Below are 17,219 nucleotides of genomic sequence, written 5' to 3'. Positions count from 1 at the left end.
CAAAGCTATTTATTTCATTTTTAACACTAATTGTGTTGTTTTATCTAATCACATTTTATTAACCTGGAAATCACCTTTGTATATAATATGAGGTAGAAATCCATCTTCATTTTTCACAAATAGCCAAATTGGCTATCACGCCTACTGAACTTTACAGTGCCACTTTGATCACACAGCAAGTTCCCGTGTGTAATATTTAGTCTGTTGCTGAATTCTCAGTTATGTTACATTTATCTATTAATATATGTCATGGAAGTGCTACACTGTTTTTACTACTGTGGTTTTTGTAGTGAGTCTTAGTATGAAATAGGTCTGGTGCTCTTTGTTTTAGCTATCCATGCCCTTATTCTGCCATACAAATTTTATAATCTGTTTATCATTGACTAAAAAATAAAATACTTGCCACAGTATTGATTATACTTGCAATGGATTCATAGATTATTTAAGAAAAAACTCACCTAGATGAAGATTGTCATTTCAAACATTAGCATGACATATCTTTCAATCTATCCCAGTCATCTTTAATAATGTTGCATAAAATTTTAATTATTTCATGAAGTTTTATAGCATCTGTTAAATAAATTTCTGAATTACAGTTTTGTGATTACTTTATACTCTATTTTTACTTTAATTTTAAATATAGATGATTATGTTTATTTTACAGTTTTTTATTTTACTTTTATTTTCTATTTATTTAATGTAGTACATTCAAATATTAATCAATTAGAGAATTACAGCTTTCTTCATAGGTTTTTCTAGTTCACAAATGTTATATGTTCATTTATTTTAAATGGGTTTTTCTAGTTCACAAATGTTATATATTCATTTATTTTAAAATAATTATTGAGAACTGAATAGTAAGCACACTTAACCCTAATAAGAGTTTATATTCTATTATTTTATATGAAAATATCAGTCTGCATGATTTTGGAGCATCAATAAGCAAATCACAGTTTCTCTGTATCTCATTTTTAGGAATTTTAGGAAGTATTACATTACAGTAGGCAGATTTCTGGATTTAGAGTCAAATGCAACACTCTTTCTTATGCTCTTATCCTCAAGCCACCAGTATGGTGGTGTGTGTTTGTGCATGTGTGTGTGTGTATGTGTGTGTGTGACATATGTTTTTGTTTTTTGGAAAAAATACTCATTCTCTTTAACTTACTGGTTTGCTATCTGTAAAATAGAAACAATGATGTGTATTTTTCCGAGTGGTTACAAGATTTGAATATATGTAATGGTTTAATACTATTGGCACACAGCAAGTGTCCAGTAACACATTAATTTCTTAATTTATAAAATTAAAGAATTGCACTTGATTATGAGAATTGTTGTCTGCAAATTTTAGCGTGCCTTGAATTATCTGTATGGTATAAAACACAGATCGCAGCTCCCACTCAGATTTCTGAATCTGGAGTGGTGCCTGAGAATTTGCATTTCTAATAAATTCACACATGATGCTGATGTTCCTGGTCTGGAAATCACACAGAATCACTGCACTAGAAAATTTTCATGTTTAAGCTCTTTCAGATTAAAAGAAACATATACTCTTAATTCCACCGATGCAATTTATCATAAGGTTACACATGAAAGTAAGAAAACTAATACACTTTCTCAATAGCTAAACAATTCAGCATGCATAAAGAAATGAGACATCATTCACAGTAAGTCTTAATTGCTTCAAAGACTCAGATATTTAACTTACTTCTGTCTCATTGTATATTCATCTAGGTCTATTTTAGCTAATGACTTTTTTTTCACACTTACTTCTCCTTCTCAATGGCCTTTGTACTTTTATTTTTGCTATGTCAATTTATCAAAGTTGTGGTGTTTGAGTTTCCCACTCTTCCTATTATTTATGCTTTCCTCCCAAAAAGGAATTGACTAGATTAGTCACTCTTCAACAATGTGTCCTTACTGGACACTTTTCTTAAAATAGGACATTTCCCAGGTTTAGGGGAAATTTAATAATTGCTTCCTTGAGCTCAAGTGCTGATGCCAAAAACTATAATAGTTTTGGCTAAAACATTTGAACTACATTATACAGAGCATGGTAACCAATGCACAAGGAAGTATTTCCGGCCACTGTATTTTGAAAGGTACTATGAGAATAGTAAATATTAAGAATACCATAGATTCCCTTCCAATAAAATGCCCAGGTTTTTCTGCATTTTAAAAGGTCTATATCTTTTCTTAACTATAAATATGGGAGACAAAAGTGAAAGCCAGATAGACATACAAATACATATACAAAGACTTTTATGCAGTAAACTCAGGCTCAATTCTGACAGATGTTGATATACAAAGGGAGAAGTCAAAATACTGCTATTCAGTAGCAGATAGTTCTTTACTACTATTCATATCTGACAGTACTGTGGCTATTAGGTAGCCCTTGTTAATCACAGAATTTGTCTGTAACCAAGGTTTTTCCCACACAGGAAGGGATTCATTCTCTTCTAGGATTGCTTTCCAATTAGGCTAGGTACTCCTTAAAAAATACTTTTTAAGTTCAGGTTAGTCCTCTAACAGAAGTCGGAAACAAATGAAAAGGAGGAAATAAAGGCAGAGGAATGTTGCAGAGAGGAAAGAGTTTGTAGAGTCTCAACCAGGGTTCATTGAAGGTGGGACATACAGTGTCGCAGCTTTTTCTAGAATTTTATCTTTCAAGCACTGATTTACTCCCTACCCTAGTCAAGTTTGCATGGCAGAACACACTGATCCTGCCAGTAAAAGACATTTCCCGAGAGACAAAAAGAAGGAAAAAATAAGTTAAAGAGACCAATAAACCGCTTTGCACTCTTTAAGTGTTTTACTTTTTAATTTAACTTATTTACCCTGATCTTGATTCTTTAAGTTAAATAGCCACAATTTGCCATAGAAAGTAAGTAATGGCTCTCTTCATCAAATCTGTCCATCAGAATAAAATATCTCCTCTAGGAAATGCTGCTAATTGCAAATTTAAAAAATTTTTTTTTTTTTTTGTTAACTCTGTTGGCATTTCACCTCCTCTGCTTTCAGAAAAATCAGTTTATTTAGAGTCACGCCTAGGAAATGATTCAGAGACTAAAACTACTATAAAATGTTCTGACAAATAGAAGTAATAACTATAATTTTGTTTTCTTTGATTTTATTTTTCAACTTTTATTTAAAGTTTGTTACATGGGTAAATTGTATGTTGTGGGGGTGTAGTTTCAGAAAATTTTGTCATTCAGATAATCAGAATCATACTCAATAGGTAGTTTTTCAATGCTCACCCACCTCTCACCCCCTACCTTGAAACATACTCCAGTGGTTATTGTTCACTTCTTTGTGTCCATGTGTACTCAATGTTTTGCTCCCAGTTATAAGTGACAATATGAGGTATTTGATTTTCTGTTTTTGCATCAATTTGCTTAAGATAATGGCCTCCAGCTCCCTCCATGTTACTGCGAAGACTAAAATCTCATTTTTGTATAGCAGCATAGTATTCCATGACGTATATATACTACATTTTCCTTATTGATTCCAGCATTAATGAGCATCTACGTGGATTCAATATTTTGGCTATTGTGAATAGTGCTGTTATGAACATATGCATGCATGTGTCTTTATGATAGAACAATTTATATTCTTTTGGGTTTATATCCAGATATGGGATTGTTAGATCAAATAGTTCTGTTTTAACTTCTTTGAGGAATTGCCACACTGCTTTCCACAATAAACTAATTTATAGTCCCACCAGCAATGCTTTAAGAGTTCCTTTTCTCTGCAACCACACCAGCATCTATTTTTTCACTTTTTAAAATAGCCATTATTGCTAGTGTGCAATGGTATCTCATTGTGGTTCTGATTTGATTTTCCCTAACAATGTAATATCAAGCATTTTTCATATGCTTGTTGGCCACATGTATGTTTTATTTTGAAAATTGTCTGTTTATGTACTTTGCCCATTTTATTTTATTTTTTAAAATTTTTATTGGATTTTAGGTTTTGGGGTACATGAGCAGAGCATGCAAGACAGTTGCGTAGGTACACACATGGCAGTGTGCTTTGCTTTTCTTCTCCCCTTCACCCACATTTGGCATTTCTCCCCAGGCTCTCCCTCCCCACCTCCCCCTCCCACTGGCCCTCCCCTTTTCCCCCCAATAGACCCCAGTACCAAAACAGAGATATAGACCAATGGAACAAAACAGAGGCACTGGAGGCAACACAACATACATACAACTATACAATCTTTGATAAACCTGACAAAAACAAGCAATGGGGAAAGGATTCCCTGTTTAACAAATGGTGTTGGGAAAACTGGCTAGCCATGTGCAGAAAGCAGAAACTGGACCCCTTCCTGACACCTTACACTAAAATTAACTCCAGATGGATTAAAGACTTAAACATAAGACCTGGTACCATAAAAACCCTAGAAGGAAATCTAGGCAAAACTATCCAGGACATAGGAGTAGGCAAGGACTTCATGAACAAAACACCAAAAGCATTGGCAACAAAAGCCAAAATAGACAAATGGGACCTAATGAAACTCCACAGCTTCTTCACGGCAAAAGAAACAGTCACTAGAGTGGATCGGCAACCAACAGAATGGGAAAAAATTTTCGCAGTCTACCCATCTGACAAAGGGCTGATATCCTTTGCCCATTTTATAGTGGGGTTGTTTTGCTTGCCGATTTGAGTTCTTTACAGATTGTGGATATGAGATCTTTGTCATATGTATAGTTTGCAAATATTTTATCCTACTCTGTAGGGTTTCTGTATACTCTGTTGATAGTTTCTTTGGCTGTGCAGAATGCTTTAGTTTAATTAAGTCCCATTTGTCAATTTCTGTTTTTGTGGTCATTGCTTTCAGAATCTCCATCATGTCTTTGCCTGGGCCAACATCCAGAATGCTATTTCCTGATTTTCTTCTAAGGTTTTTATACTTTAGATTTTACATTTAAATCTTTAATCCATCTTGAGTTGTATATGGTGAAAGGTATGGGTCTAGTCTCAATTCTACCTATGGCTACCCAGTTATCTCAGCATCATTTATTGAATAGGGAGTCATTTGCCTATTTCTTGTTTTTGTTGGCTTTTCTTGAAGATCAGATTGTTGTAGGTGTGCACCTTTATTTCTGTGTTCTATATTCTGTTCCATTGGTCTATGTGTTTGTTTATGTACCAGTACCATGCTGTTTTAGGAGCCTTGTAGTATAGTCTGAAGTTGGGTAGTGTCATACCTCCAGCTTTGTTCTTTTTGCTTAGTATTGCTTTGGTTTTTCAGGGTTTTTGTTGTTGATGATGTTCCAAATGAATTCTAGAATGTTTTTTTTCTTTTTTACTAATCCTGTGAAAAATCTCATTGGTAGTTTAATAGGAATAGTATTAAATCTATAAATGGCCATTTTTAACTATATTGAATTTTCCTATTCAGGATTATGGAATATTTTTCCATTTTTTCATGTTGGCTTTGATTTCTTTCAGCAGTGTTTTGTAGTTCTCCTTTGTACAGATCTTTCAACATCCTTGATAGTTGTATTCCTGGGTATTTTAGTCTTTTCGTGGCTATTGTGAATGGGATTGCATTCTTGATTTGGCTCTCAGCTTCGACATTGGTGTAGAGAAATGCTACTGATTTCTGTACGTTGATTTTGTATCCTGAAACTTTGCTGAAGTTGTTTATGAACTCTAGGAGCCACTGGGAAGATACTATGGGGCTTTCTAGGTACAGTATTATATTGTCTATAAAGAAAAATAGTTTGCAAACACCACATGTTCTCGCTTATAAGTGGGTGTTGAACAATGAGAACACATGAACACAGTGAGGGGAACATCGCACACAGGGGCCTGGGAGGTGGGGAGCTAAGGGAGGAAGAGCAAGGGGTGGGGAAATTGGGGAGGGATAGCATTAGGAGAAACACCCAATGTAGATAATGGGGTGATAGATGCAGCAAAGTACCACCCTGGCACACATATACCTACATAACAAACCTGCACTATCTGCACATGTACCCCAGAACTTAAAGTTTAATTTTAAGAAAAGAAAAACAGTTTGACTTCCTCTCTTCCTATTTATATGCCTTTTATTTCTTTCTCTTATCTGATCGCTATGGCCAGGACTTTCAATCCTATGTTGAATAGGAATGGTGAGAGAGGGCATCCTTGTCTTGTTCCAGTTTTCCAGGGGGAATATTTCCAGATTTTGTTCATTCAGTATGATGTTGGTTATGGGTTTGCCATAGATGACTCTTACTATTTTGAGGTATGGACTTTTGATGCCTAGTTTGCTGAAAGTTTTTTTTTGAGACAGAGTCTCACCCTGTTCCCTGGGCTAGAGTGCAGTGGCATGATCTAGGCTCACTGCAACCTCCGCCTCTTGGGTTCCTGCCTCAGCCTCCCAAGTAGCTGGGATTACAGGCACCCACCACTATACCCAGCTAATTTTTTGTATTTTTAGTAGAGATGGGTTTCATCATGTTGGCCAGGCTGGTCTCGAACTCCTGACCTCATGATTTGCCCACATCAGCCTCCCAAAGTGCTTGCTTCATTATCCATCTTGACAGTCTGTGCCTTTTAAGTGGGAGCTATAATCCATTTCTGTTTAAGGTTAATGTTCACATGTGTAGATTTGAGCCTATCATTGTGTAGTTAGCTGTTTGTTATGTAAACTGGATTGTGTATTTGCTTATAGTGTCAATAGTCTATGTACTTAAGGGTGTTTTTGTGGTGGTCAGTAATGGTGTTTCATTTCCATGTTTAGCACCCCCTTAGGAACTTCTTATAAGGCAGGCCTAGTGGTAAGAAATTTCCTTAGCATTTGCTTATCTAAAAGGGATTTTATTTCTCTTTGGCTTATGAAGCTTAGTTTCATTGGATATAAAATTATTGGTTCTAATTTCTTTTCTTTAAAAATCCTGAATATAAGTCCTCAGTCTCTTCTGGTTGTAGAGTTTCTGCTGAAAGGTCTACTGTTAGCCTGATGGGGTTCTCTTTCTAGGTGACCTTTCCCGTCACTCTAGCTGCCTTAAGTATTTTTTATTTTGCATTGACCTTGGAGGATCCAAGGACTATGTCTCTTGGGGATAGTCATCTTGTATAATATCTCACAAGGGTACTATGAATTTCATAATTTGTATATTGACCTCTCTGGTGAGACTGGGAAAAATTTTATGGACAATATCCTCAAATATGTTTTCCAAGTTGCTTACTGTCTCTCCCTGTCTTTCAGGGATATCAGTGAGTCACAGATTTGGTCTATTAACACAATCACATGTTTCTTGGAGGTTTTGTTTATTTTGTAAAATTCTTTTTTATTTTTGTCTGAGTTAATTCAAACTACTGATCTTCAAGATCTGAGATTCTTTCCTTGATGGTTGATACTCCTTATTATGTTATGAAATTCTCGTAGTGAGTTTTTCAGCTATATCAGCCAGATTTGATTCTTTCTTAAAATGTCTACTTCATCTTTCATCTCTTCTGTAATTTTATTGGATTCCTTGTACACTTTTGGATAGGTTTCAGCTTCTGAATATCTAAGATCTTCATTTCCATCCAGATTCTGAATTCTGTCATTTCAGCCTTTTCATTCTGGTGAATAAGCATTTCTGGGGAGCTAATGAGGTTGTCTGGAAGTAAAAAGACATTCTGGCTTTTACAGTTACCAGACATTTTGTGCTGGTTCTTACTCATGTGTGTGGGCTGATGTTCCTTTAACCATGGTATAATTTGACTAGAGTCAGTTGATTTCATTTCTGGATGTTTTCAGAGAGCCGAGGCTTTGTGCAGCATCTTTATTTGTGACAGAACTTCTGTGCTTGGTTTCACAGCAGGGTACATTAGCCAAGTATTTTTGGAGTTGGAGTTTGGGCTGCAATCCAGTAAATGGCACTTAAGCATCATGACCAGTAGGTGGGCTCTTGCTCAGCCATGCGGTTCCTCTGTATTTCCTTGCATTTGCAGCCATGCTCTCTCTCAGTGATCTGAGAGTGTGAGCTCCTTTCCCACTAGTGTTGGCTGCAGATCTCAGCTTGGCATTTCCAGGCTATGCACATAGCCCCGGGGCAAGCTCATGATTTTTCTTCCCTACCTTGCTTGTGGGCGCTAGGGGCAAGGACTTTGGCAGTGGCAATGGCAGAGGGCCTTTCACTTATCTCTTGGGGCTCCACTCCAGAGAAACACAGAGCAGCTGCTAATCAGTATGATTAGCCAGAGTGAAGCAGCTGTGTTGCTGGTCCAAGCCAAGGTACCCTGCCTGGTAGTAAGCAGGGGGCACACAGGCAAGAAAGACTGGCCTGTTCCTCCACAGGGTGGCCACAGCATGCTTGAGGTGTGAGTAAAGCCCTCAGGCCCTTTGACTTTTCCTAGCCCAAGAGTAGTAACTGTGGTACTGCTGTAGCAGCAAGGGCAGAGGGTCTGAGGTGTCTCTGATTTTCCTCCCCAGAGAAGTGCAGAGCCATCATCAACTGAAGGCTTCAGGTTGGGGCAGGGTGACTGTGCTGGTGACCCATGTAGAGAGGCCCTGCCCAAAGAGGAGTCACAAGGGCAGGATTCCATGTGGAGAACAATGTGGTGGCTGTTAGGTAAGGAAGCTGCACTGTGCAGGAGGCCTGCAATAGCCCTTAAGCTCATTGCTCCCTATCGAGCCTGAGAGAAGTAGAGTGGAAAAAATGGCAGGCTACCTATTACCTCCGGAAGCCACATCCCAGTGATATACAGAGCTGCTACCAGCCTGAGAGCTCAGGCAGGGATGGGTTGGCTGTGCTAGCATCCCACCTCAGCGGGCTTTGTCTGGAGAGGTATAGTGGAGGCAGGGCCCTCAGTCCATCTGCTCAACAGCACTGTGGATATGGCCCCTATCCTGGGGGCATGTGAGAGAGCCTGGCCTTCTTTGTTGGCAGAAACACAGTTGCTGGCATAGGGTGTTCAAGAGTCCAATGTCCCTGGGATTTGGCATGTACCTGAACAGCAACTCTACTCAGGCTCTGTGCAGCTCTTCATGTCAGTCTGGAGGCCCTGGATGGAGCAGGTTGGGGAATCTCCTGTGCCCAGGGTTGCAAAGAGTTGTGACAAAAATGTGTGACCTTGGGGGCTCTCACTTACTTGCTGTTTCCCCTCAATGGGGAGCCTATTATGGCTCTACACCAATCCCAAGTGGGAGGCTGTCCTGTCTTACTCGTCCCTCTTTTCCATGGGCTGTGCTGCTTCCTTGATGAATCCCAACGTGTCCTCCTGGACAAGCCAGTTGATAAGGAAGGTGTTTACTCGCCACTGAATCTCCTCTCCACGAGAGCAGCACACACTAGCTGCTTCTAGTCAGACATCTTGGAACTCTCTAATATAGTTTTGAAAATTATGTTATTTAAATAAGATTTACATTGATTCTTCTACAATAGCAATTTACTTGCTTTCAAATGAAATTCATTATTTTAACTACCAATAGGAAGATGACTAAATAATTTGGACACTGGCTTCATTTTTTTGTCAACAATTAATAGTCACATGGCAATAATACCTCACATTCATTTTTTTTTAACAGTTCACAAGATTTTTTATATCATAATATTCATTGACACTTCCTTGTTCATCTGAGTCCTAGTATGCAAATATGTAGCTCCTCTGATAAGGCAGAAAACTTACAGGTGAGATGAAGAAAAATGATAAAAGTATTGAGCTCTCGATTCCACACATTTAGAGGGAGCTTTTCCTCTGTAAAATCTTATTCCTTACCAAATTCCATCCATAATTTTTTTGCTCTTTCTTTTCCATGTTCTTCCCTAACCTCCAAACTTTATGTTTTTATTCTTTTCTAAATGTTTCTAATCTGTTTTATTCTTACATCTATAGAGAGATAGCTTTTGTTTTTATCCTCTGTTCTACTTTCTGATCTTAAAGTCTAATTCCAACTACTTTTATATTTATAACTTGTAACCTCGTGGATACTATCACTTCATTAAAATGTTAAATGTTTTGTCTTTGTTTCAGCCTTTTAAATTTTATTTTACTTGCATATATTTCATCTACTTTAAAACTATTAAAATTACTGATATTTTCATAAGCTCTTTCCTTTTTAAAGAAATGTTTTTAAAAATATAATGATCAATGAAACATGGTAATCCATTCTAAAAATAGCTACTTCTCTGTCTCACTTTAATAAAAATTCATTACAAGAAAAGACTATTTTTTAAGATCTGTGCCTAGACACTCAGGAGAAGTATATTTAAACAAGCTCCTAGTCAATAAGTCTCATAATGATGGTGATATATGATTTCTTTCTTGAAATGATTTTCTAGTAGTCCTTGTGTCAGGAGTTTCTAAATGGCCATTGGATTTCATGAAAATGATCCAAACCAAGTGTCATATGAGGAGCGGTAAAACCATAGAATTAATAGAGAAAGACAATTGGCCTTTAGCAAATTAAGCTTCTCTTACTTTCCTTTTTTAGTTTTCTTATTTGCTAGTCAACTTTCCACTCTTTTTTCAAGATAAAAGGAAACTTTAGTTACATAGTTTTCCCTAATTTTTTGTACAATTTTTTCCCTAATCTAAAATCAGAGCTATCTCACATAAGCCAAGTTCAAGACCAGCCTGGGCAACAATAGTAAGATTTTTCTACATAAAATTTAAAAATTAGCTGGGTATGGTGATGTGCACCTACAGTCCTAGCTACTCAGGAGGCTGAGGAAGACTGAGGCTGCAGTGAGCCCTGATTGTGCTGCTGCATTCCAGCCTGGGTGACAGAGTGAGACCCTGTCTCAAAGAAAAGAAACAGAAAAAGCAAACATTTTTAAAATTCTTTTGAATATATTTATAATAGTTTACATGAAGTTTTTGTTTACTATATCCAACATCTGAGCCACCTCAGAGACAGTTTGTACTGACTTTTTCATTATATGGGTCACATTTTCTTCTTTCTTTTATTTTTCCTGAGGTTTTATTGGAAACTGGACACTAATAATACGTTGTAGGTTTTCTGGATTCTGATTTCCCCACCCTCAGGAGTTGTGTGTTGCTGTTTTCTGTCTTTTGCTTACTGCTTTTCAGGACTAATTAAATAAATTATATCTCCCTGGGAGTGTGCAGCCACTGAAGTCTATGCTCTACTTTCAATTATTTTCTTCATTTTTAAGCCTAGCTTCCCAGGAGTCACCCTAGGGTCAGTACAGCTTGATCTCCACCCAATAATTGGGCTGGGGTTTTACTTAAATATCTTGGGTCAGTAGGGCTTCCACTTTTTGCTGAGGGGACCTGTACATGGATTGAATCACATATTCAAACTTCAGGCAGTTTAAAATCTGCTTTGACTTCCACTTTCTGTTTATGTAGGGACTTGTGGTCAGCCAAGAACCAGCAGATAACTAGGGCCATCTCTGACTTCTCCTGAGCATGTGAACAGATCCCCAAGAATGTATTAGAGCTTTCAAAGTCCAATATCATTGGCCATATATATCTTTCATATTTTCAGCTGCTTTACTGTTTACCCTAACCAGTATTGCTGCCTTTGATAGCTGTGATGTTGGCCTTTTCCAAAGATTTGCCACCAATATTGTCATTGCTGTCCTAGGACTTTTCCATGGAGCTCCAAATTAGAGCAACCACCTCAAGTGGCAGGAAGAAAACTGGCCTTTAGCAAATTAAATTTCTCATCCTACTGTTTATTAGTTTTCTTATTTTCTAGATCAAAGAAAATAGCCTTCTCTGTTACCAAGACATAGAGGACAGGAAGGGAAGAAAAGACTGTGGATACAGTCCCAAATTTAAATGTCACAGAGCCTACTCTTCTAACCAATGTTCAATAACTCTTGAATAAAGGCTTTCAATTTATTGTATGCCTTTGCTTAATTTCCAGACTTTCAAAATAGTTGTTGACAATTCTGCCAGTTTATCACCACCTCTTGGAGGTAAGGATTTTCCATGTTTCTTGCTCTGCAATTCTAAAAGTTCCACCTTCTGATAAACTTTAAGAAGAAATAAGATATCTTCTAGGTATCTACTCAAATAGATGTTAGTCAGAAGTCTAAGGCTGTTGCTAGGCATTATTTTATAACCTGTCTAGCAATAATAATAAAATGCTCCATTTCCAAGAGAGAAGTATTGGAATTGGCTTTTTTTTTTTCTTTTCTGGCATTAAACTTAAAAACCTTTAAAACATTCATGTTTAGAAACGATCCAAGATGGCCGATCGCTAACATCCCGGGATTGCAGCTCTCAGGGAAGGCGCAGAGAACTAGAGGACGCCACACTTTCAGACAAATTCTGGTCGCTCACGGAGCAGAAGATCCCCCAGTGGTGGAAACACAAGAGTCGCCAGCAAGACTCTCGTGGTCGGCGCAGCGGTTCCGCCGGCACCTCGACGCGGCAGCGCTCGGCACAGAGTAAACAGGACCGGTTCCCCTTCTGACTGAGGTTTGGAGCCCCGGGAAGGCAGAGCCGCCTACTACGGAAACAAGAAGGAAGCCCGACAGGAGAATCCTGGGCAGAAAAGCACCATCAGTTTTAACGCCGCTGCTCTGGCCCTGGGAACTAACAACCTAGACGTCCACTCAAGAGACCTAATCTGAAAGTTGGTAATTTCAAAGACGACAGGAGGATAAATTTACAATGACGGGAAGAAACCAGCGTATAAAAGCTGAGAATACTCAAAGTCAGAACGCCTTTCCCTCTAAAGATGATCTCAGTTCCACATCAACAGTGGAACAAGGCTTGATGGAGAACGAGCGCCTCCTGATGACAGAAGGCTAACATCCCGGGATTAGCCCAATGTAAAGAAACTAGGAACTTTGAAAAAAGGTTTTATGAAATCCTATTGAGAATAGACAACTTAGAGAGGAGTATGAATGAATTAATGGAACTGAAGAATACAATACAGGAACTCCGAGAAGTATGCACAGGTTTAAACACTCGAATTGTTCAAGCAGAAGAAGGGATATCAGAGGTCAAAGTCCAACTTAATGAAATAAAACGTGAAGAAAAGATTAGAGAAAAAAGGATAAAAAGGAATGAGCAAAGTCTCCAAGAAATGTGGGACTATGTGTAAAGACCAAATTTACGTTTGATAGGTGTACCTGAATGCGACGGAGAGAATGAATCCAAGCTGGAAAATACCCTTCAGGATATTATTCAGGAAAATTTTCCTAAACTAGCAAAGCAGGTCAACACTCAACCCCAGGTAATACAGAGAACACCACAAAGATATTCCTCAAGAAGAGCAACCCCAAGGCACATAATCGTTAGATTCACCAGGGTTGAAACGAAGGAGAGGATACTAAGGGCAGCCAGAGAGAAAGGTCAAATTACCCACAAAGGCAAGCCTATCAGACTTACAGCAGATCTCTTGGCAGAAACTCTACAGGCCAGAAGAGAGTGGGGGCCAATATTCAACATCCTCAAAGAACAGAACCTTCAGCCCAGAATTTCATATCCAGCCAAACTAAGCTTCACAACTGAAGGAAAAATAAAATCTTTTATGAACAAGCAACAACTCAGAGATTTTATTACCACCAGGCCTGCTTTACAAGAGCTTCTGAAAGAAGCATTACACACAGAAAGAAACAACCAGTATTAGCCTTTCTAAAAATACACCAAAAAGTAAAGAGCACCAACATAAAGAAGAATTTACACCAACAAATGGATAAAACAGCCAGTCAACATCAAATGGCAGTAACCCTAAATTTAAATTGACTGAATTCCCAATCAAAAGACACAGCCAAAACCCAACGGTATGTTACATCCAGACCTGTATCACATGCAAGGATACACAAAGACTCAAAACAAAGGGATGGAGAAAGATTTACCAACCAAATGGAGAGCAAAAATAAATAATAAATAAATAAAAAGCAGGAGTTGCAATTCTTGTATCGGATAAAATAGATTTTAAAGCAACAAAGATACAGTGGTAAAAGGATCAATGCAACAACAAGAGCTAACGATCCTAACACCCAGATAGGAGACTTAGATTAAATGAGACAGGAAATTAATAAGGATATCAAGGACTCGAACTCAGATCCAGAACAAGTAAACTTAATAAATATTTATAGCGCTCTCCAGTTCAAATACACAAAATATACATTCTTGTCAATACCACATCACACCTACCCATAAGTTTAAATGAAACATTGATTGGCCATTATTAACACCCAATTTTTTTCAAAATAGAGCAATATTTCCATTTACTCTCCCTCTTTCTCTTCCTCTTTCTTCCTCTCCTTTACTTATTTTTTTTTTTTCCTTCTCTCAAAAAAAAAAAGAAATCAACTTGTAAACCTCTAGATCCAGGTCGGCAATGTCTCTTTCATTGCTTGATTTCCTTTCTTCCCTTCCCTCCCTCCCTTCCTCCCTCCCTCCCCGCTTCCTCCCTTCCTTCCTTCCTTCATCCCTTCCTTCCTCCCTCCCTCCCCGCTTCCTCCCTTCCTTCCTTCCTTCATCCCTTCCTTCCTCCCTACTGTCCTTATTCCCTTCCTTCCTGCCTTCCTCCCCCCCAAAAAAAAAAACATTCATGTTTAAATTAGTGCTTTTAATAAATGTGTGTTAATTTTTGCCAATATGAAAGAGATTGTAACTAACTTGCTTCTGCATTGTTACAATATATGTACATGTAATATTTTGATTAAAAAATTATATAAAAATCTGTATTAAATGTAACCAGTTAGGATGATTGGTTTATGATCTGATTGAAAGATGAACACAGAATAGAAACAAATAAATATATTTTGGATTTTATACAACATATAGTTTTAGGATTAAACCAGTATAACAAAAGTGTGTGTGTGTGTGTGTGTGTGTGTGTGTGTGTGTGTGTATACATATATACATAACATACTATAACTAAGATCTATCAAAGTATTAAGGAGGGAGAAACTCATTTTTCCTGGGAATATAAGGTAAGATTTGACAAATAGGTTTTTTTTATAATGGAGAAGAGAGAGAACGACATTTTAAATAGAGGGATTAGCATTCTACTAAATTACAGGAATATAAAAATGACCTAATGTGTCAGGAAAGACCAAGAGGCTGGAATGTGGGGGAGAGAGGAATAAAATTCTAAGGAAATGGGATAGGAAAATTTAGTCCATGCTACTGTGAAGGATCTTGAAAGTCCTATTAAAAAATATGAAATTCATCTACCAAGTAATCTGAGAAATGACTTGATACAATGTATATATGAGAAATACAATTCTGGAAACAACAGAAAAGATGAAGTTATGAATAGCAGAAGAGAAAACAAATGGAAAGTCAAATCATTATTTAAAAGTTGGTGTTTTTAAGCTCCACAATATCTGTATTATCGACCTTGTTTCAGTTAGAAAAACAAAGATTTTCTTCATTTAATATTGAAATATTTTCCGCAAAATACTATGTTTGTGGGACTATTTTTCAACTTCCAGAGTTCTCTTCTGAGTCACTTAAACATAATAAAAAGATAATGTTGATTCATACATGTCATCCCATTAAATGCTTGATTAATTTCTGCAGAGAAAAAGTAAACATAAAATAATATAAAACTAAGAGAAATAGAAGGAAGGTACCTGGTGCCAATCTCTGAGACTAGTCAAGTTATTAGCAAGGTAAGTCCTATTTTTTATTATCTGTAAAGTGAATAAGTTAGTTCAAAGGCCTCAAAATTTCACCCAGATTTAGATTAAACACTTTACGGGTATTTTTGTAAGTTCACTATTAGAAAATTACACAGGTCAACTTAGTTGGCTTGTTCAAGTATAATATTTTACTTTACCCAAAGGCCAGCAAATAAATCCTTGATACTAATTCCAAGTTCCAGATCTTTATATTTTCTGTCAAACAAATGAAGCTGTTCACGTTTCCCAGCTTTTATCTGTGTTGAACCTATATATTAACAAGTAAAAATATCTTAGGACATATTCAAATAACTAAAACCCATATGTAAAATATACCTACATACCCTAATAAATTCAGTTAATCTTGAAATGACAAATGAGTTATTTTTGAACAAGCTAAAGTCAATCTCATTAATTAAAAGACACAGTCTTCTAAAACAGTATTTTCCTGAAGAACATTCTGTGATAATGAAAACTTTCCATATGTGCACAGTCCATTACTGTAGCCACTGGCGACATATGGCTATTAAATACTTAAAGTGCAGTTACAATGACTGAGTAAATAAAATTTTAATTTATTTTAAAATTTATATAGCCACACTTGGCAAATGGCTACCAATTTGCTCTAAAATATAAGGGAATAATCTTTGATACTATTAAAACTATTTTGTGCCAATGAAGTGTCCTCTAATCAGAAGAGTATTTGATTTGACTTTACATGTACTATTCAGTGTTTTCAAGAAAATTTTAACAGTTATTATTGGGTCTTACAACAATTCTGAGGTAGTCCATATAGTAAATGCTGCATAAGTTGATTTAAATATGCTTCGGTTTACAAGACAACTTATGGATTCTAGATATAAAGCATTTTTAAAGGAAATAATGAGAACCAAAAATATGCACTAATTCTAATGGGCCAGTTGTAGTGGCTTAGACTTGTAATCTCAACACGTTGTGAGGCTAAGGTGGAAGTATAGCTTGAGGCCAGGAGTTCAAGACTAGCCTGGGCAACATAGCAAGACTCCATCTCTTAAAAAAAAAGAAAAAAATTTAAAACTTGCTGAGCATGGTGGCATGCACCTGTAGTCCAAGTTACTCTGGAGGCTGAGACAGGAGGATGACTTGAACCCAGAAGTTTGAGGCTGCAGTGATATGTGATCATACCATTGCACGCAGCCTGAGTGACAGAGAAAGACCCTATCTCAAAACTAAAGAAATAGGCTGGGTGTGGTGGCTCACACCTGTAATCCCAGTACTTTGGGAGGCCAAGGCAGGTGGATCACAAGGTCAAGAGATCGAGACCATCCTGGTCAACATGGTGAAACCCTGTCTCTACTAAAAATACAAAAATTAGCCAGGCATGGTGGAGCGCACCTGTAATCCCAGCTACTCAGGAGGCTGAGGCAGGAGAATCGCTTGAACCCAGGAGGCAGAGGTTGCGGTGAGCTGAGATCTCGCCACTGCACTCCAGCCTGGATAACAAGAGTGAAACTCTGTCTCAAAAAATAAAAATAGCAAAATAACAAAAAACAAACTAAAGAAATAGAAATTCTGGCACATAAATCAAATAATATTTGGCAGTAATTCTGCTTTATTTGCTTAAATAACACTAGCACTTGACACTCTATCTCAATGACAAATGACTACAGCAAAAGGCACACTCATGTTTTTTTAATATAGTTTAGC

The 17,219-nt window shown here is 37.2% G+C and overlaps 1 protein-coding gene across 2 annotated transcripts in view; it reads right to left on the bottom strand.

The window, feature by feature from the left end:
- Positions 1–17,219, bottom strand: part of SLCO6A1 (solute carrier organic anion transporter family member 6A1) — a 144,001-nt gene that overhangs the window by 90,709 nt on the left and 36,073 nt on the right. For both annotated transcript variants that reach the window (XM_035291167.3, XM_078365866.1), the window contains exon 6: positions 15,692–15,801. In XM_035291167.3, the coding sequence (XP_035147058.2) occupies positions 15,692–15,801 (110 nt within the window). The remainder of the gene's footprint in view (positions 1–15,691; positions 15,802–17,219) is intronic.

This window comes from Callithrix jacchus, chromosome 2 (assembly GCF_049354715.1).
Source record: "Callithrix jacchus isolate 240 chromosome 2, calJac240_pri, whole genome shotgun sequence".
In the NCBI taxonomy this organism is placed as follows: domain Eukaryota; kingdom Metazoa; phylum Chordata; class Mammalia; order Primates; family Cebidae; genus Callithrix; species Callithrix jacchus.
Note: the sequence above shows the minus strand (reverse complement) of the source record. Positions and strands in the feature narration are given on the sequence as shown.